Here is a 22,257-nt window from a genome sequence, read left to right as displayed (position 1 = left end):
TTCAGTAGCAGCCCAGGAGGTGCTCTAAGGAGCTAAACTAAAACCAAGTTTTAGCTCAACTTCTGATTTTACAAATGGGGTACTGAGACCCAGATAAATTACCTGCCTTGTTCAAGATCAAAGAGCTAGTTATGGAAATGCCAGGACCGCATCTCAGGTCTCCTTTTCTAAGTTCAGGCCATTGTCCACAGCAGGCGAATTACAAGACCATTAACAGTCTCCTTACCAGTGTTGGGATTACTTGTGAAACTGTGTGACTCCCCTGAAAAATAAGTGGTTCGCGGATTCCTTCTTCATTTATAACCCTTATAACTACGGTTCATGTTCTCTTATAGTAACATGCAGCTTTTTTTGTGTGTAAGAGTACATCCGTCTTTGAGATTAGACCGTGAACACAGACTGGTCTTATTTACTGTGCATCACACATAGCTGACAGAAGATCATCATAAAAAAATTACCTAACAGCTTTTCTATTTGAATATGTTATTTCCAATAATCTTAGCTACACCTCAAGGAACTACTTGTACTTGAATGTAGTTTAATAATTTTAATTAAAGGTGATCTACAACTGAAATCTTGCCTTAGGGGAACTTCAGTTAGAAATACATGACTTGACAAGTTATCCACAAGTAAAATACCTGCGTATTCTGGATAGCATATAGTGAGAGGGCTCTTTTTGATTTTTTCTTCAAAGAGATCCTTCTTGTTTAGAAAAAGTATAATAGACGTGTCTGTAAACCATTTGTTGTTACATATGCTGTCAAACAACTTCATGCTTTCATGCATTCGATTCTGTAACAGGAAAGAATACAGTTTGTCACAACACGAAGGGTTTTGAAAGTATTACTTTTAAAAAATAGTGTTATCAGAAGAGAGAGCTCGGTCAGCTGAAAAATAATGTAGCACAGAAATACATTCCCGCCATTTAAGAACAAGTATTGATTGCAGGTGAGATGAATGTGTACACTACTCATCACTTTTTGCATTCAACCCGTACTCGCACAGTGCCCACTATGTGTCACTGTACCTGGGAACACCCTGCTGCAGGACCCTGCAATCTAGAGACACCAAGTGTGAACATTCAAAAAGAGATCTCACTGTTACAAAGTTAATGGAAGCTTCTCCATTAAAAGATAAGTAAAGGTTTTTAAACATTAATAAATTGAGCAATTAGCCCAACCCTCTAAATATAATGGTGTGTGAGGGACGGAATCCTCCACCCCAGTTTCCTGTTCTTCTAGTATACGTGGTATCAAAAGGACACTGACAGAAAGGAATATGTGATGGTGAACTGCACTATAATTGCACGTGCCTGATTTTAAAAATACAAAAGTGACATTTTGATCTCTTTTTCCCCAGTCTGTACTAAAGTTAATTTAGAATGACAGTGCTCTGAGGCGCCTGGGTGACTCAGCTGGTCAAGTGTCTGACTTCAGCTCAGGTCATGATCTCACAGTTTGTGGGCTCAAGCCCCGCATCGGGCTCTGGGATAATAGTTCAGGGCCCGGAGCCTGCTTCGGATTCTGTGTCTCCCTCTCTCTCTCAAAAATAAAGACTTAAAACATTTTTTTTTTAATGACAGCACTTTAGGAGTGCCTGAGTGGCTCAGTCGGTTGAGCATGTGAATCTTGATTTTGGCTCAGGTCTTGATCTTGCAGGTCATGAGTTTGAGTTCAGGCCCCGCAGAGCTTGCTTGGGATTCTCTCTTGCCCCCTCTCCCTCAAAAATAATAAACAAACATGTTAAGGATAAAAAATAAAATGACAGAACTTTAAATTTCTATATAAAAATATTTTCCCTAGATTAATGGTACATTGCAACACCTCTGAAAATTACACGGCAATAGCAAAGTATAACATGGATTAAAGATTACAGAGCTGGCAGAAGTAACAAGTGAAGAAAAATGAGCCTTGGACTATTACAGGAGTTTACTTTTAGTCACTTCCTAGATAGCAGATACAGGAAATGCATAATTAAGCATATCGGGTTGAAGGGAGATTAACTCTCAGTCTTTTCTTATTCTTGGGGTCCCTCTGTGCTTCTTTAGTGTACTTCCCTTTCAGTATATACAAAGAAGAGCCAGAGGAAAGAGCCTGAACTTTCAAATAACTCACGCCATTAGCGAGAATTACTCAAGAATTATTCTCAGAAAAATCCTTGGCAGTATCTCCAGCCCTTCATCTTTCACAGTGGTTCTACTTGCCATTTCCTCATCTTCGGCTAGAACCAGGTCATAGTCACTCAGAGCCACACAGAAGATGATGGCGGTCACTCCTTCGAAGCAATGAATCCACTTCTTCCGCTCAGATCTCTGTCCTCCCACATCAAACATTCTATAAGAGAAAAAAGGAGTTGGACATCACCTTAAATGTTAGAAAGGGGTTCTAGAATATCATCAAAAAAGCTCCAAATTGCAGGGGGAATGTGGCATGGGAGAAAAGAAAAGGACATTACACGGGAGGAAAATGATGTCACAAATTGGTTTTCGCAAAGGGAAAAAAAAGTCTGGTTTTTAAAATTTTTGATTGAAAACAAAGCTCAAAATACCCTCAAAAAACAACACATTCATTAACATACGAGAACACTTAGATCAGAACATGAAAGCAGATACAAATGAGTGGACTGCACTATGAGTAAACACTGAGAAGTCACAGGAAGCAACTAGGGAATGCAGAGATTAGAGTAAATTCAATTTGCCAGAGTCACAGAACATTAGAGGCAGAGGACATGGTCCCTTCTTCCCACCACAAAATGTTTTAATTCTTTCAGAGGCTAAAAGTAGGACTCTGACATAAAGGGGAAACCTCATTTCCAGGTAAGAAAATGCTGAGTGAGCAAGTGATACTTAGCTGGGGCCAACAGGTGGCCTAAATTAAAAAGCAAAGCCAAGGTATAGGAACAAAAATAAGAAATAGGAGACAAATGGGTTTCCTTACTGAATAGTCTTAAAAGTTAGAGGAAAAAACCCAATTTTTATACAATGTTTAACTGCAGACTATTGTAGCCTGGTGTACAAGGTAGTAACACAAGCAGCATACAGAAAATGATCTTTTCATTTTTTTCTTATAAGAATTTATGAAGTTAAGCAAAGGTTGAAATGCACATAGATTGTTATGCAACCTAGAAATAACCACTTATATAATGGAAACACTATGCAAACTGGTGCATTTTAAAAGGCTCCATTCATCTAGATGGTGCACTAATTAAAATAGTCCCTATTTAATTCTCAGGCAAAAAGAATTTCCCTGCAGAATAGTATTGGCCTATAAAGCAAATCGGAGTACATCAACTAATATTGTTACTTTTATCATTATTTCAATGCCGTTCATTCTATTGGGTTAGCTAGTGATTTGTTCCTTAAGTACGATATATAACAAAATGATTCTACCACACAGTAAATTAAAATGGGTTTAACACACAAAAAGGAGAGCTGGTAATAAAGATTAAATAAGAACAAAATAAAAGAAATTAAAATGATTACCCATTAACAGAATTTGAAAATAACCTTACCAAAAAGGCTTTATTTACTTTAGGTAACTTCTCTGATCCAATGTTACATGTATCTTGACCACTCAATATAAAATAACAAGCAAACCCTTTCCATCCCATCCGACATTTTCCTTCTGTGATGGTTTTGTGTGTCAATTTGGCTAGGCCATCATACGCAGTTATTTAGTCAAACACTAACCTAGGTGCTTCTGTGAAGGTATTTTACTGCTGTGCTTAACATCTAAAATCAGTAGTCTCTCAGCAAAGATTATCCCTGATAAGGGGAGAGACCTTATCCTATCAGTTGGAGGGCCTTAAGAACAAAAACTGAGGTTTCCCCCAAGGAAAATAAATTCTACCTCAAGACTGAAACATCAGTTCCTGTCTGAGCCTGCTGTCCTGCCCTACAAACTTGACACTTGCCAGGCCCCGTGGTCACGTAAGTCAATTCCTTGAAATGGACAACCCTGATGTTAGTGCTCAGAGTGGGGTGCTACTGTAACCAACACCTAAAATGGGGGAAGTGGTTATGGAATTGGATACTATGTAGAGACTGGAACAACCTTGAGTTACTACACAATAAAAGCCCAGATTGTTTTGAAAAGATGGCTGGTTCGAAACAGACATCTAAGGTAATAATTCTGGAGATGCTTGGGAGTGAAAGGATGGCAGAAAAGCTTCGATCTTAGAGGATATACATATATCATTCATGAACATGATGTTAGGAGATTTTTTGATGAGGTTCCAGAAGGAAATGAGAAATGTGTTACTGGACACTGGAGCAAAGGCAATTCTTGTTGTAAAGTCGCAAAAACTAGGGCTGGCTGTTAAGAAATTAACTTGAATGTTGGCTGAGGAAATTTCCAAGCAAAATGTGCAGGGTATGGCTTTGGTTCACCTTGTGGCTATAGTAAAATATAAAAGGAAAGAGAAACTGAGGCGGGAACCAGGGAAGAAGCCCATGTGTCAAAGGCCAAGGAACACCAAGGATTTCCAACCACTACAAGAAGCAGGAGGAGGCAAGAGAGGATTCTTCCCAAGAGCCTTCAGAAGGAGCACAGTTGTACAGACATGTTGATTTTACACTTCTAGCCCCCAGAATTATGAAAGAATATATTTCTGTTGTTTTATGCCACCGAGCTTGTGGTAATTTGTTATAGCAGCCCTAGGAAAGTAATATATCCCCCCTACCTTGTTTTATTCTTCGTTATAGTGATTATCACCTCCTGAACATCTGAACATTTATCTCCCTTCCCCCAACAATGTAAAGACAAAGACTTTGTCATACTTCACAAATTTGTTGAATGAATGCATGAACTATGTCTACAGAATATTTTAAAACACCTTCAAGCAATAATAGACTAGCTTTACTACGTTAAAGATCCACGTCTTGCAAGGCACCTGGGTGGCTCAGTCAGCTACGCTTCTGACTTCAGCTCAAGTCATGATTGCATGGTTCATGGATTCAAACTCCATGTCGGGCTCTGTGCTGACAGCTCAGAGCCTAGAGCCTGGAGCCTGCTTTGGATTCTGTGTCTCCCTCTCTCTCTCTCTGCCCCTTCCCAACTCATGATCTGTCTCTATCTCTGTTTCTCTCAAAAATAAACAAACATTAAAAAAAAAAAAAAAGAAAGATCTAGGTCTTCCAGTTATGCTGTGGGAATGTTACATATAAAAAGGCTTTTTAACTTATAATCAAGTAATTTACAGAAGAAATCTCCTAAATTTATTCAGTTTAGAAATGAATAAACTGATACTTCTCAAACTTCAGTATAAATCAGACTCACCAGGTGCATAAAGTTGATTCTGCTGGTCCGGGGACCATACTTTGAGAATCACTAGTCTAATTCATTAGCCAAGGAACAAAAATGACTAAAATCTAATGTAACAAATGACTGTGCATAAGGCATTATTCCTTTTTCACACATACTTTAGAATTATCTTCAAATTCTGAACTTTTTAAAAAGTCATCAAAAACAAAAATATGTTCTCCTTCATATGAACAGATGAAACTTTTTTCTAGCATCAAATTGGAAGTGGATTTGATTTTTCTCAGGTTTCTTTTAGGGAGAGAGGGGAAAGTACAAGGGGATATTGAAGATCGTGAGATTTTTTTTTTTAATTTTTTAATGTTTGTTTCTTTTTGAAGGAGAGACAGATAGAATGTGAGTGGGGAAGGGCAGAAAGAGAGGGAGACACAGAATCCTAAGCAGCATTCAGGCTCTGAGCTGTCAGCACAGAGCCCGATGTGGGGCTCAAACTCACAAACCATGAGATCATGATCTGAGCTGAAGTCAGATGCTTAACCTACTAAGCTACCCACGCATCCCCCCCACTTTTTTTTTTTTTTTTTAAGAAAGAGTGCAAGCCAGGGAGAGGGGCAGAGGGAAAGGGAAAATCTTAAGCAAGTTCCACTCCCAGCACAGAGCCCAAAGCAGGGCTCAATCCCATAATCCTGAGATCATGACCTGAGCTGAAATGAAGAATTGGACACTTCATCAACTGAGCTACCCAGGTACCCCCAAGAAGATCCTGAGATGTTCTGACATTCTCAGACTGTCATCTGATAGCACAGTGATCAAGACTCACTGGTACAAAGCGCTGACTGTAGGTGCACGTCAACCCTGTAAATACACTCCAAAACCCACTTTACATTTACAGTACTATATGAAAGTAACATAAATTTGTCTTATAATTTTATAATAGAAGGGATGCTTTAATTCTGTATTTGGCAAAAATATTATAGTAAAATTGCTGATTCCTTAAAAGCAATATAGTAGTCCACAGAGACACTTTCCACAAACACTCAGAGGTGATAAATATATTCTAAAATTATTGTGCTTTATTGCCTCATTTTGAATTTAATTCCAATCATACCAAAATTAAATGAAACTGAAATTTTACATCAGCCATTCATTAAAATGAGACGATGAATTATAATACAAAGCACACAAAATTCAAGAGTTCCCTGTAGAATTATTCTAAGTATATTTCTGCCCTCATTCTTCTGAGACTCAACATATAAAAAGCAAAGTTGGAACCATATGTTTACAATGATAGTAATTTAACAGAACCCAAATCCAAAATAAGACAAAGTTTATCTGAAGTTCCTGACAAACCTATGCTTAAGGCAGCAAGTGAAAACAGTAATGAAACACATCCTGTGAAATTCTACCTCACCCAAGGAGACTAAAGATAAAGGGACTTCCTGGGGGTATCATGGTGAGAGAGAATTTACAGAATCTCAGCACTTGCTTGAGGATGAAATGACAACTTCGAGAAATTGAGGGTAGAATGAAGAGCATGGTCGGGAAAGCGAATGTTTACGATTAATCTAACCAACACTGAAAGTGAATTTTGTACAGATTCCATCAAGTGCCACATGACAGACTGCGCATTTAGCACTGTGCCTTCCCACTGACAGAGCTCTTCCCTCTACAACATTCCCCTGAGAGGCAATCACCCCATTTATGTTTATACCTCCAACAGTGGGCCAGAGTGTAATACCTTCTGGTAAGACTCTTAACCAATCATCCTCTTTACCTAATAGGGAAACTTAATTCAAGTATTCTTACTTGCTAACCGCCAACTCCATGCATTTTCTCCTCAAACTACATTTGTTAGAACAAAGCCATTATCTGAACATAATGATTTAAGTTTGCTTTTAAAATATGGTCTTTAAAACAAAGTAAACAAAAAACAAAACAACAAACCTCTGGAGCCTCATTCTGACAGTGAGCTTCCTTATTTTATAACTTTAAGATAAATATGACAATAGTTCTCAGATCAGACATATCAGACTATTTAAATATTCATGTTTTACTATTCCTGACTGGTCATTTAATATCCTAAAAGTAGTAAACAGATGAAAAGAAAGTAAATGATTTTGATAAGAGCTATTGCCAGCAAGGAAAAAAGTCCAGTGACCGCTTCAACAAAACTTTACCAAGTATTAAAGTACAAAGTTACATGGTCAGATAGACTAATTATGATCTGTAATTCTCTTTAAAAAAAGGCAGGGCGATGTTTGGATTTGGGTTTTTTTCTTTTTGGAGGGAAGCTGCCATGGAAAATTAAAATTCCATTTTAGTTTGCTGGAAAACTCAATTACATGAACCAATGAATGTAGAATAAATCAGTGACAAGCGGTAATAGAAAAAATGTATTTAAGATATTCAGGGAAGGAGTCAGAAGTATAGTTGCATATAGGTAACTACTTTCCACAACTTATTTATAAAGAAGCTCACCAATATATTTGTTTTTTATCTTTGACTATAAATCTTTTTTAGATGCTCTCAGAAATTCTGCTTTATTATTTACTATTTCAGAGCACTAGAGTTAACTGAAGCAAAGTCCAAGTGGTTTTTTCATGCTTTAAAAAAGAGGAACACAGGTCTGTAAATCTGAATGTAATGTTTCACTGAGAGTCCCTGGGTCTGGTCTGTCACGACCCGAGTGGACTGGACAAAGTGAGCATTTCCAATGGCTCCAAGTCTGTGCTTCTCTACTCAAACCTCAGTAAGTCAATATTCATTACATTCTACATTAAACGAACATTTTTCAACCTAAAAAAGTACACACGTTTGCATGAAGAAGAATTTTCATGAAAACTTTTAAAAAGGTACCCTTCACTTTTAGTATTTCCATAAATAAGCATTTATTCAATCAGTATTTTTTTGTGAAGAATGTAGGACAACACTTTATAATATCAGAGTAATATTTTCTATTCAGAAATAAAAGTCAAAAACTATTTTTATTTAAATGACTTTGAAAAATCTAGGCAAAAGAGACTGCATGGCCATTTTTTCTCAAATAAAAATACAAATATTCCTTCTGAGAATGTTTGTTACCCTCTTTTACCCAAAAATGCTTTGTCCAATAACCTAAGAAAAGTTTTCTTTTGTAATTTTTAGCTCAGTTTTTAAATACTTTTACCACTTTTTTACTAAACAAGGTGTTTTATATCTAAATTTGTAAATTCTATGCTTTGCAGCTACTCACTTAAAATGAAGATCTTTGAAAGTAAAATGGGTTTCAACAATTCCTGTAGTTTTCACTCTAGTTCTGAGAACATCTTGTTGAGTTGGAATGTAGTTTGGTTGTGCTATTCTGTCCAAGTCATTCAAATAGCTGAAAAAATAAACAAGACAATAAGTTAATCGTTAATACAGCCATTAAAGATCTCCTCAATCAAGGAGTAAAACATTTTGATGCATGCAATATTCAAATTACTGGAAATCGTTACATTTCTCGGTAATAAAACAATTTAAGTTTATATGTTCTATTAACTCCCACTGAAATGAAAACGTTTATATAAGTCTCCAGCCACAAAGCTCTTTTAACACTTTTCAAGTGTTGTGTTCTTTGTTTCCTAAGCACACTAGTCATTCTCCTTGTTGGAAACAAAACAGAGTAACAACTTCTTAAAAACCACACAAAACCAACTGTACACTACAAGTTTGTTTCTTAAAATTCTTTACTACACATTTTTTATATAGCACTGTGTTTATTTTCCAGACATTACTCTTGAGGATTCTGAGAATCTTACACTTTAAAGAAACTAATGAGTAACCTCTAGTCGAAGGCTGAATTCAACACTGTTCCTTTTCAACCAGCCTTAAGTTACACATAGGAAAACAGCACACATGCTCTTTTACTCTGCATTTTACTGGCTCTCTAAATCAATATTCGTATTTTACTTCTCACTGATTTTAGTCACCCACCCATTCAAAACTCTCTGCCAATGATGCCAAATATGTTGTGCTATTCAAATGTAGCGGTGTCATACCACGAAATTATTCTGTGTAAATTATCTCATGCCATTTTATATAGTAAATAATGTTGTAGAATGTCCAAATAGATTAATGTGAACCTCGGTGGTTAAAGAAGCATTCATGGGTGGTGAGGGGTTTAAACAGAAATCTGAATGATGGGACAGAAAAAAAAGAGAATGCCATCCACATGAGGAGAATTAGTAAAACAGTATGGAGACAGGAACAGTCACATCTCGTTTCTCAGAAAGCAAGGCCCCTAGGAAGGGTGATGCAGAAATTCAAAAGAGAAGTCTGGACTTAATCTTAAGGTCAGCTGATCGTGGGGACCATCCCTACAGTGTCTTCTAATAGCTGAGAGTAATCAGTCAATGACGATTTAGAAGACACATCTATGTTTATTACAGAGAGGCACTAACTACTGCAATGTTAATTGAGGTTATCCTCTGAAACTGTTCCTTAGCCATTTACAACAGGTCTTGCGAACAAAAGGAGCTTAATAAATATTTGATTTGTAGACATGGAGGTCAAAAGCTATCCAAACACTGAGTAATCAAAAATGTTTTAAAGACAGTTAAGTATATGTATGTGATACTAGAATACAACGAGAGAGGACACCTTGAGTTATCTGTATTATTTGCTGAACTTAAAAGAATCTTATTATCTAACTGCACTGGTAATAATCCCCCAGTACTTATCTGTGTTTTTAATTCCACATATATAACGTTATGTATTATTGTAAGAAAATCTAACTTAATAAACAGGCCATGGCAAGATTTTACTCATTGTCCCTTTTAAGTAGTGTTACTCTCAAAATGGGCTTTGATTACTCAGATTCATTTCTTTGCTTAAAACTGCTTCAGAATTGCCTCTAAAGATAACGCACATTTATATTTCAACGTGACAAATAAGAAAAACTGGCACTATGAAAAACTCCAATTGTTTTAAATGATCACAAATTTAAAGTAAACTGGTGCTTGGACAGTCGTAATGGGCAACTTGGCAGCCCCTCCCCCCCCCCGCTCTGCCCCGCCCCCCCCAGTCAAAAACTCGGAAATCAAGATGTACTGTAACCACTGTGGAGGAGAAAATTTCTGTGACTTCCTTCATTCTTGGAAAATGGTTCCATTATTGCCATCTTAAGGTCAGAACCACTAGTAATGAACTACTGGGGAGACAAAATGGCTTATTCTTCTCAGTGCACTGTACACAGGAGACAAGCCTTGGCCATTAGACTGCAGGGGTCCAGGAAGTACCACCATATGGGGAAACACACTTCAGTCGATTGTCCCCGAGAAGCACCCCTTTACTACTGAAAAAGCTCCCCTTGGTGGGCTCGGCTAAGAGCACTCTTCTCAACATGACAGGGATTCCCATTTAGATCTTTCTGCAGGTGCTCGTGGTGCTAAAGCAAATAATATGGTGTAACAGTTATGTTCTTCTGTAAATAATTTTTTTTCTAATTTCTCTTCTACCTTCTGTAAAGTATGGTTTGTTAGTTCATTCATTACTAAACAAAGGCACAGTGAATGACAATTATGTGTCAGGCAATGAAGAAAGAACATACGGTAAAAGCAGACCTTACTGAATTTACAGTGTAGTGGCAGAGGCAGGAAGTAAATAATTTCAACAAAAATACAAATCAAATTATTCAAAGTAAATGTAAATCTGTCAGCGTTCTGAAAAAAAAATTTTGTGTACTGTAAGTATATAAAACAGGGAGGCAAAGACCTAATCAGTGAGTCAAACTCACTGATGAAAAGATGACAAAGGCAAAGATGACACCAGTGGAACTACATATTCAGTAACATGTGACTTATACGTGTATAAAATACGTACATACTAACATGTATGGTGTATAGAGTGGCAAAGCATTAAAACACAGACCAGAAAATAGAGCATGACAAAAATGGGCATGGGTTCCACAAAAATGTCTGTTATTTACTCATCTGCACTAAACCACTCATGTGACACATACTGAGTACTCTGATGTGTAACCAATGACATGCGACGTGGTAATCAGGAAGAGCCATACCCAGTTTGTTTTTCACTGTGAAGTATGTGTATTTACCTAAATCTTACTAATACCCATCATCTTCTATCTTATTCTCACTTGTGTCCCTAAAAGCCAATAGCTCTTTCAAGAAAATGGAACAACCTTGGGAAGCAAAATGAGTACAGCAGAGCACATGTCTGGAGACCAATCAAGGCCATTCATATCTGACATTTCTGCTGAGTATGTGTGCCAAATAATGGAAACAAATACTTGATTTTTTTATCAAGTGATCTGCTAGATCACCAAGCAGAAAGCTCCCTGACCAGGTTTTATCACAACTTGCTTTATGAACTTTCTGTGGCCACCATCCAAAAAAACCAGGGTAGATTTTTCTTACAAAATACTGATGTCTAGTGCAACAGGGAACAGTTGATAATTTTCAAGTGTACAGCTACAGAAGATATCTTGGGATCACCATATACCCCTTCACCATACACACAAAGTGCCTGTCACTGGATGAGTAACTCTTCTCAGGCACTATTAGTATAATGAAAAGAACAAAATCAGGGTTGCCTGGGTGACTCAGTCATTTAACTTTCTGACTCTTGGTTTCAGCTCAGGTCATCATCTCACAATTTCGTTGAGTTTGAGCCCCGTGTCTGGCTCCACACTGACAATGAGGAGCCTACGTGGGATTCTCTGTCTCCCTCTCTCTCTGCCCCTCCCCCACTCATGCCGTCTTTGTCTCTCTAAAAATAAATAAATGAAACTTAAAAAATAATAAAAAGAACAAAATAAGTTACCCTCCCCTTGGGCTAGTCCCGGGAAAACTAGAGATATACCCAAATTCAGAGTGAACTTTGTGAAGTTCCAATTACTTTCTTGGAAATTCACTGGAAAAAGTCCATTCTGCATGTTTCAATTAGAGTTACATAAGCATGAGTCTCTTGAGACACTTCTGAAGGCAGAGAAAATAACTGCAATGCTATCTACACATAAAAAATAAAGTTTTCAAATACTGTCATCCTGAATATCCTGAGTTTTACAAGAATGTGTCAGCCAATTCTGCAATAGCATTGACTTGGAGGTATATTTGACTTCCAAGTAATTATTCATGATAGTTTAGTTCTAAAGTTATGATTACTTACTATGCTGCGGAATCATTAAGCTGGTACTCTCGGGATCTGTTGAAACAGGCTTGTACACCACTATCTTTCCACAATCTCTTTATAACTCCGGCAAGTTCTGCAGTCATAAAGCCTTCTTCAGCGGCTCCAGCAAGCACAAACAGTTGGCGGGCATCATCCTGAACATTCAAAGACCATTTTTTTTTTTTTTTAAGTGAAGAGAGACACATTACAGGGTAAAATTACAAAGGGAGGCATTGCAGATTATAAGAAAAGTGCAACAGTGAACTTCCTTTGTTTTTCATTGGGGTCAGAACTTAATTCTCAATAGCACCACTTAAAAAACTGGCTTAACTAAAAGAGTAATCTTCAATCATGAGTCTATGTTTTATAATATCAGTAACAGCTATCAAGGCACTAGGAAAACTGGAAGAATGACACACTACACTTACAACTCAAGAGGGGATCCATTAAGTGACTATTCATGATCTCTCACAGTTTTTTTGTGCACTGATAATGATCAGTTTTGAAAACAGAGAAATAATATATGTGTCACCCCTCCCTCCCAAAATGTTTCTAAGAAACACACTAACACCATTAAAGATTATTTTAAGATAGAATCTAATTAAATGTTAGCTTTCTGATCTTCTTTACACAAGGAACAGATTTAATTCAGAGAAGGGAGAAATCAATGTGGAATAGGCAGTTTCACATAGAACTATTTTCTCAGATTTTCAGGAGACCTTATATATGTGTGTGTGTGTGTGTGTGTGTGTGTGTGTGTATATATTTTGTGACATATATATATACATATGTATGTATATACATATATATATGTATGTATATGTGTGTGTGTGTGTGTATATATATATATATATATATATATATATATATATATGTATTAAATCAATGGGCCAGGGGTGGGGGGCAGGTGTTTGCTCACACAGGCATAGAAAAAAGCAAAATAAACACAGCTATGAAGTAGAAATACAATGCATACTGAAGACAGCATGCAAAATATTTTAAGTGAAGGAATGCTGTGTATAAAGTTAATTAAATTTTCCTTACGTTTTGAGGCTACAAATATTTAGTATTATGATCCACAGGTAATCAACCACACTAGTTTAGTGCTGTCCAAAGGAAATACAACATGAGACACTGATGTACTTCTAAATTTTCTAATAGCCATATTTGTAAAAGCAAAAGAAAGGTGAAATTAATATAATAAGATGTTTTGTTTAACCTCTACCTAAGATGACATTTCTACATGAAATCAAAATAAAATTATTGGGATATTTCACATTTTTATACATATTTAGTGTTCAGAATCTGACATTTATTTTTACAAACAGCATATCTCAATTCAGATGAGACATTTCTAATACTCAATAACCATATGTGGGTGGGGGCTACACTGCTGGATAACAGCAAAAGAGTATAAAACTGGATTAACTATAGTTTTCAGGTAAGAACATAGTTAATCTAAAAATAGGGGAGATATGAAATTGCTATCTTCATAGAGATTCTCTGTAGCCTAAGACTTACAGCTTTACATTAAGTCAGTGGACAATCCCTAGTTTTTCTAAACAAGGGGCATTTTCCCAAAGTACTACAGTAAATGTTTATGAAGTGATGACACACATAAGGTATACAGTAGAGAAGCCATTTGGTGACACAGGACAGCAAACGTATTAGCTGACAGTAAAATTCATTCTGCTGCCAATTTGTGAACCTTCTCTTTTTTTTTTTTTTTCCAGATAGAACCCATACTGAAAAATAATTAAGTATCTCAGCATGGGAACATATTATTCAAGCATATGTTTCCCTTTTTAGTAAATCACAAGAGAAATGCATGCAAGCAAGTAACACATGTACAATAACCTTAATAAAACCCAATATAACATGGTTTCAAGTTCATTCGTAGCACCATTTACCTAATTACAGTAAACATTCAGTTTTCCAAATAACTGTCTATATATGAGAAATTTCTAAATTTGGCCATTGTTATTAACATCACACAGAATTTTCTCCATTTCAGAAAAGCACTTTTCACTTAAGTAGTTTTTAATGAGCTTTCATTATGATATATTTATTCAATTTCATTAAAATTTCTTGACAGAAAACACTAATGCCTTCTGGTATGGGTCTTAAGATCACATTCTCTTCAAACTGTCTAGGAAGAAGCCTGAAGAAAAAGACATGAGAAACTTTGGAAGTGTACTTATAAACTGTACTGTTACATTCAAAAATGTCTCTTCTTCACAAAATGTAAAATAGTCTCTTTTCCTTGAAAAACTAACTAGAATATTCACTACCGTGTCATTAGGAGGACATTCAGAGGTCTATCAATTACACCTTCTGGTAATACATTTAAACTTACTTAAATTTATTCTTATTCTTAAACTTATCTTATTCTTAAACTTATTCTAAAAGTACTTTAGAAATCATTCTACCTAAACTTTTGTTTTGTATAAAAAGACTCTGAACACAGAGTGGTTAAGCAACTCATTTGATGTTTCACAGCTAACCGGTCATCCAATCACACATATCAGTCAACAGCCATTGTCCAAGACAAGATAAATGTTAAAACTACAGAATGATAACAACAATCCTACCTGGCCATGGAATGAAGTCTTTTCAAAATGTATGTAACATAATGTTACCTAAGAACATTTAGAACGCTAAACATGGGTGTACCAAAACCGTGAGACATAGGGTCGAAAAAAGATTGGGATTGCTAAAGAGTGAAGTTTAGTCAGAAAGGATACAGGTGAGTAAAGCAGCACAGGCATTCTTCTGTGTGTGTTGAAAGAAATGTTATTTGCCAGGCAATTATTTGTGAGTAGCAAGGAAAAATCCTTGGATGTAGCCACGTTTAATATGTTTTCAAGCTACTAAGACTTAAATGAAAATAAGATGGCGGAGAGAATGTAAGTGCCTCTTTATACAACTGTGTGCTCTGGGAACTCAGGAAGAAGTTACGCAAGGCTTTCGTGTGAAGGGACATGGAACAGGGTCGCTTTTCCCACTGAGGGTCAGGAACTTGGCATGCTGTATTTATTTAGTGACAGCACATTTCATCTGAGGCTGTCACCTACTTTATGGGAATTCAGAAGAGTCCTTTTGGGATGGGGAAGAGAAGACTCTGAGGGACCAGGACAGGTGTCTTCTGACATTTGAAGTAAGGATTATTAAAGGTAAGAGTAGACTTCATATTTAGATATAAAGCATAAAAAAGAGAATTCTTAGGGCAAAAGATACCAGATTTCAATTCCATACAAAGAACACTTTTTAACAATCAAAGCCATGCCAAAAAAAAAAAGAAAAAAAAAAAAAAAAAAGGAAGGGAAATGAGAGACCAAGTTTTTTAAGCAAAGGCTAGATGATTATTTTAATATAGCAGACAGAATCATAAATGAGATTAAGAGTTTAAACAGAAAAAATCAGAAAGCCCTTCTATAATAGAGATTAAATAATATGATAAAATAGTCTTAAAAATAGTGACAACTCTAAATTTTTGGCCCCAATGATAATATATTGATGTCATGATTGATACAAGTATGGAAATCTTTTGTTCCAATGGCTTAACTCAGTTATTTCATTAATAACATTAGTGAATACCACATATGAGAACTACTCATATATTTAATCTGCCAAATTTCTACAGGATATAATCATTCCTATAAATTTAAGTCCACTATACTGCTTTTATCAAAGTTAGTATACCTTTAAAGAAATCCTGAGAATAGGGAAGTCACCACTCCATGGCCCATGGTGCCAATCCCAGACATTTCAAGAATTGCTTTAAGAATACATAGGCGTTAAATTTTTTTTCTCTCAAAACACACATATAATCAAAGTAAAAATGACTGAGGCAAGGAAATAGGAAGTCATTTTTCTTTTTTCCGATAGTACTGCTTAACACGATGGGGGAATGCTAAAAATAAAATAATCTAATTTTAAATAAATTGCAGAGAGCAAAATTTCTCATTAAATTGCAGTGAACATGAGCTTCTCTACATCAAGATAAGAGATTATAATAAATATGCTACATAAAATTAGCCTGTATACGTATACTTATGAAGCTTATAAATACGTGTATTTTTTATTTTCAAGTTCATAAAATAAAAAAAATACTTAAATGTTTTCTGGATGGACAATAAAACTTGTTGTCAAGAGCTATAAAAATATGTGCTGATATGTGAATTGAGGAAAAAAGAAAAACAGTGCTCGAGGTACATATTACATTTCAAAGGAAGATTAATACCACTTAGCCACATACAAAAATCAATTTTCCTCAGAATCAAAAATAATATAATCCTATAACAACCTCTTAGTTCTCAAACATAAGCCAGAATATAAAACCAATTCAAACATTCACCTGGAGAAATAACAAGTAGAAATGACTAGGAACATTTTGAGCAAGAATACTGGGGAAGGAGGGCTAAAATTATCAGATATTAAAAGCTTACAACATGTCGAACACTCTTGTATTAACGCAGATCAATAGAAAAAGATCAAATCTGAACTTATTACATGATAAAGGTGGCTAGGTAAATTAGTAGATAGGATATGATTAAGGAAAAAAACACAACTCTACTTGATAATTAGATAGCCGCCTGAAGAGGAAAAAAATAATGTAGATCTCAACTTCATGCATACCACAGAGTAAATTTTAGAGTAATTAAAGAACAAACACATGAAATAATGTTAAAATTCACTTCCCTAAAAAAAAAAAACATTTAAAATAGTATGAATACTTAGTAAATCTTGGAGAGATTTTCTAAATTTAAACATAATGGAAAAAATAACAGAGGAAGATGTAAGAAAACAAAACCCTAAGATTTAAAGGCAATAAGCAACATGTGAAAGAACATTAGTGGACAAAGGTTTCATACATAATCAACACACCAAGAATCCAAGTGGTAAATGACTAAGGCATAAAACAGGTCACTGACAAAGAGAAAGAAAAATATAGTCAGTAGAGATATGGAAAACTGCAATTACACTAAAAATTAAAAATGCACATTAAAATGAGATAACAGGTACTAATAAATTAGCCAGTATTTTTAAAATGTTAAGATTTCTAAATTTTGGCTACCCAGAGTGCTAAGAAAAGGCACTCTAGGAAACAGGACTGGAAGGTAAATTGTTACAACCTTTCTCAGACACAATCTGGCAATTTAGGCAGACAGACAGAAACTAACTAATGAAATACACTACAAAATTAGAAAAACCGAAAAGTAGCCATTATGCAGGTGCATGCTGAGGCTGGGGGGAGAAAGGGAGGTCTTTTCAGTCAATTCAAATCAGTTTCCTAAATTATTCCAAGTAAGTGCTTCTTAAACTATCCATGACAAAGGACCAGTCCTATGTTTTGTTCTCTTTTATTTCCAATCTGTTTCAAAATAAAATTTAAATCGCTCAAAATATAAACCTATTTTCTTAAACTATCAAAGTTACCATATAAATTACTCTGCCAATTGCATTAAATGTAAATTCTCCTTAATTCCTGTACTCATGTGCATGCTTGTGGACAGACACAGATTCATGAACCACATTTTGAAGAGAGCACTATTTTAAATGATGCAATGCCTGAGACATGTTAATAGGCTCCTACATAATGCTTCCCTAACTCCCCATTATTAAAAACAATAATTTATCATCCACAGATTGAGTAACTCATTCTGAGAGAGTTTTGAAAGGATAGTCAGCACAAAATCTGATTGCTCTATGCAATCCTTGAAAACAATTTTGTTTCCTCTGATTTTAAATAACTAATGTGTAATCTGCTTTGCAAATCTGGTAACTGCCAAATATGAAGCATACCACAGCAAATTAGTACCATTTCTGTAAGTTTTACATCTTTTTAGTCAATTCTCATCAAATTAACCTACATATTAAGATGTAATTCCAATCAAGATACCAACAGACTGTTTTTGTTTTGTTTCAACAGGGATGTGGGGCATTAAGTTGATTCTCAAGTTCACCTGGAGAGAAACGCAAAACCAACTTCATATTTTGGTAACAACAACAAAAAAAAACAATGGAATGAGTGCTCTTACCCTACCAAATACCAATTAACCCTATGAGGCAAGAGGAACTAAAATACATTGATTCTGAGAAGGATGACAGTAATATAATAATTATAAATGGCAACAATAGGAGCAATAAACATTTAGTGAGCATCTATTATGAACAAGACATGGTAAAAGCTTGATGTTCATTATGTCATTATCTCTCACAACCCTCCCAGGTAGATGTTATTATTTCCATCTTATTGTAATAAAAGACACTTATAAGGGCTAAGTAATTTAACAAGTGACTGATCTGGAAAAAAAAAGAAAGAATACATCAATGGAAAAAAATGGGGTTCAGAAAAACATCCATTTTGCTGCTACAGGAGGAATTTTCAAGTCACTAAGGAATGGCTGTAGGGGCAAAGGATGATCAGATTATAAAATATATTTAGATCCCACCCACCAAGAGACACAAATAACTTTTCCAGGTGGGTGAAGTGATCAGTCTAAAAAATAAAACTATAAACATTCTAGAAAAATAAGAGTATTTAAGTAATTGTAAGTTTGAGAAAGATCTCTCTAATAAGATACAGCAAAGTCAGAATTAATGCAAAAAAATTTAAGAGTTCTAAAACAAAGTTACTGCTATTTCAAAAAATTGAAAGAAACATATTGAGCAAAATTATCTGGAAAACTCAAAGAAAGGTTAATATACCTTATATTTAAAGAGAATCAATGTGAAAAGAACAAGTAATTTAACAGAACTGAATGACGAATACTCAGAGGAATTCACGGAAGAAATACTAAAAGACAAAGATTTCCCACCTCACTAACAGGAAAATAAAAACTAAAAAAGAAAAAAAAAAGGAAGACAATATTTTTCAGGCATGAGACATTAAAAATCAAAATGTTGATAATATCTAAGTTTGCAAGACTCTGGTAAACACTGATACACAGTTGTTAGAAAACATTATTCACATCACTTTCTGAGAGCTCATCTGTTGTTCCTATCAAAACTAAATATCTGGTTACCCTTCGACTCAGGGATAATATGTCCAAGAACTGGTATTTGAGAAATAGAAATATATTCAGCCTTTGAATATATTCTTATTCACAGAATGCTTTTTCCTGGCTTTTGTCTAGAAAACTCTTACACGTTTCAAGTTCCAATGTCCCTTATGTACATGTTTAGTTCACCTTTGTATTTCTTAGCACAATTCCAAAAGCCTCCAAATATTTTAAAGCTTAAGTAGAACACAAAACCAATCAAAACCAGCCTGAGAACATGAAGACATATGTGTGAAGGAGTTAGTAATAATGGCTAAAGCAAACAGAAGGAATAGTCTGAAGGTAGGAGGGAAACAGTTACTAGGCTACAGCTAGACAGTCTAAGAAGAGTGACTCAAACTAGCACTAAGTGAAACAAAGAGGAGAAAAAAAGTCCCACACGTAGATTTTCAAAGCATCAGAACCAAGGAAGGAAGGAAGGGAGGGAGGGAGGGAGGGAGGGAGGGAGGGAGGGAGGAAGGGAGGAAGGAAGGAAGGAAGGAAGGAAGGAAGGAAGGAAGGAAGGAAGGAAGGATGGATCGGAGTGAGGGGGAGAGGCAGGCAGGGAAACTTAAAAAAAAAAAAAGTTTGTAGTGACAGAGCAGTTACTTCAAGTCAGACCTGTCACTAAGTCCTTGAAAGAAAAATATGAAATAAAAAGACTTCATAAAAAACTGCTTGCACTGACTCTTCAATCACCTCCTAAAATGGAGGCTACAAAATCTTTCTAAATTATCACATATAACATCTAAATGCAGAATACCCTATATGTGATACGATAAACGATTTAAATCACTGTCAGTGGAACTGATGTAAACTACAATCTACATCAATTCTTTCTCCTTTAAGGATGGTTCCCCACTGTTAAAGACAAACAAAAGCATTTGTTGAATGAATCAATGATAAATGAATAAAGATAAAAATGATTAAATGAATAGTAGATAAGGCATAAATGTCTGGATATGATCAAATCTTGTTCCATAAAAAAAGGATTCAGGAAAATGTAATGAATTACTATTAAAAATAATCTTGTAATCTACTTGAACATTTTAGTTCATTAACACTAAGTTTTTAAATTCTTGTTTAAAAGGAAATGGTTAGTAGATTAATATGGACCAAAAACTTACAAAGATATGTTAGTATAATTTATAAATAATAAACCAGGTTTATTTTAGATTTCCCCAATACATATTTTCTAATATTGTTTTCTTTCATTTTTTTCTATAAGCATGAACAAAGCCTCAATGTTAAAAAAAAATTGACCAGACACTAAGAAGACAAAAAGAAAAAGTCTCAATATAAAAAATCCTCATGGTATTAGTATAGGTAGATGGCATGCGCGCGCGCACGCACACACACACACACACACACACACACACACACACACACACACACACATACAAAGCACTATAAAAAGCAGCCGTAGTAGTAATAGTACACCTACTCTGCACAAAAAAAAATGTTAAAATTTAAGCTAGAGTTTCAGTTAAAGTTTTATGGGAAGGTCAACTTTTATTATCAGTTATTAAAAACAAATCAGTTTTAAAAAAACACACAAATAATAAACTCTAAATAAACAGATTAAGCAAGCAAACGGGTGCAGTGAAATGAAAAATAAAGTGTCATATGGATTAGGCCAGGGTTGCTGCCATCAAATGCAAAATGTGTTATCAGGCCAAAGAAGTAAGTGTGGGCCCAGTGCCTTGGTTACCATCTTCACCTTGGTTACCAGTCTTCCTATCTTGTCAAGTCTTGGCTTCCAGTTTCTTTACCGATAAAATAAAGGGGTGGAACTTGCAGGTCTCCTAAGGTCCTCAATCCCTTTAGCTCTGAAATTCTGATGCATGTTTTCTAACAGCCAATATTTTCCTATTCAAAGACAGGCAAGATTTTATACCATTTCCACTATATGAGATTAGATTGCTTTTTAGGCTGGGCATAAATAAAATAATTAGATTATATCAGCATTCCAAATTATGAAAAAAAAAAATTCTGAAGAGAATCAGCACAGGAAGTTTACTAAACTCCACAGTAACTACTAAAAATCATCATGGAAATACATGAGTACCCAGTATCTCATGTTATACAGAAAATATTGCATGGTTATGGAGTTGTCAAAATCACCTGATGGATAAGGAAAAAATTCTAGTTATAAAAAGAAGATTACACAATCTTGTGTATTCTTAGGTCCTCACTTCTAAAGCTTCTGACTCACTTCATTCACCACTGTCCTTTTATAAAAGGGTCCCGAGACCGTGGATAAATCTACGTTATGTAGTATGGTATTATCATGTAAAAGTTATTCTTTGTACTCCAACAGGCCTGTTCTAATGAATTTAACAACTCACCGCCCGAGCTGAGTCACCGAAGTCTATCTTCAACCTCCCCATGGCCCTAATGATAGCAATAATTGATTGGATGGTGTTGCTGTAGACCACCGCTTTGTACTGTTTACATTCCTCCTCCGAATAACCAGCTTCATGGATAATTCTAATGAGACAAAAAGAAAAACACAAAACAACTTACTTCCTTTGATGGAAGGGTACACTTAAACATAAAAAAACAAATTTAATATTTTAAGTCTACTTACTTCATTTGCTTCACAATTGTGCTTTTCCCAGATTCACCAGCACCTAAAAAAAAGTAAAATAAAGGATTTCTAACTGCATCCTTGTGCTATATCCAATCCAAAACAGGCACACATACACACCTTCTCTGTCTCTGAACAGCTGAATTTTATTCGATATCAAAACAATCTTTAATGGTTTCCAAACATATAGAAAAATTATCAAGAATAAGTCCCTTTT

At 35.3% G+C, this 22,257-nt stretch overlaps 1 protein-coding gene across 1 annotated transcript in view; it reads right to left on the bottom strand.

Annotated features, from left to right (window-relative positions):
• GNAI1 (G protein subunit alpha i1) overlaps positions 1–22,257 on the bottom strand; it is an 85,077-nt gene that overhangs the window by 7,353 nt on the left and 55,467 nt on the right. Inside the window, exons 3-8 of the mRNA XM_019451292.2 lie at positions 22,041–22,083; positions 21,799–21,940; positions 12,405–12,562; positions 8,491–8,619; positions 2,204–2,333; positions 639–792 (exon numbers count right to left, since the gene is read on the bottom strand). Of these exons, the coding sequence (XP_019306837.1) occupies positions 639–792; positions 2,204–2,333; positions 8,491–8,619; positions 12,405–12,562; positions 21,799–21,940; positions 22,041–22,083 (756 nt within the window). The remainder of the gene's footprint in view (positions 1–638; positions 793–2,203; positions 2,334–8,490; positions 8,620–12,404; positions 12,563–21,798; positions 21,941–22,040; positions 22,084–22,257) is intronic.

Source organism: Panthera pardus, unplaced genomic scaffold (assembly GCF_024362965.1).
Source record: "Panthera pardus isolate Hobbes unplaced genomic scaffold, ASM2436296v1 HiC_scaffold_8, whole genome shotgun sequence".
NCBI lineage: Eukaryota > Metazoa > Chordata > Mammalia > Carnivora > Felidae > Panthera > Panthera pardus.
This window is presented reverse-complemented; position numbering and strand designations above follow the sequence as displayed.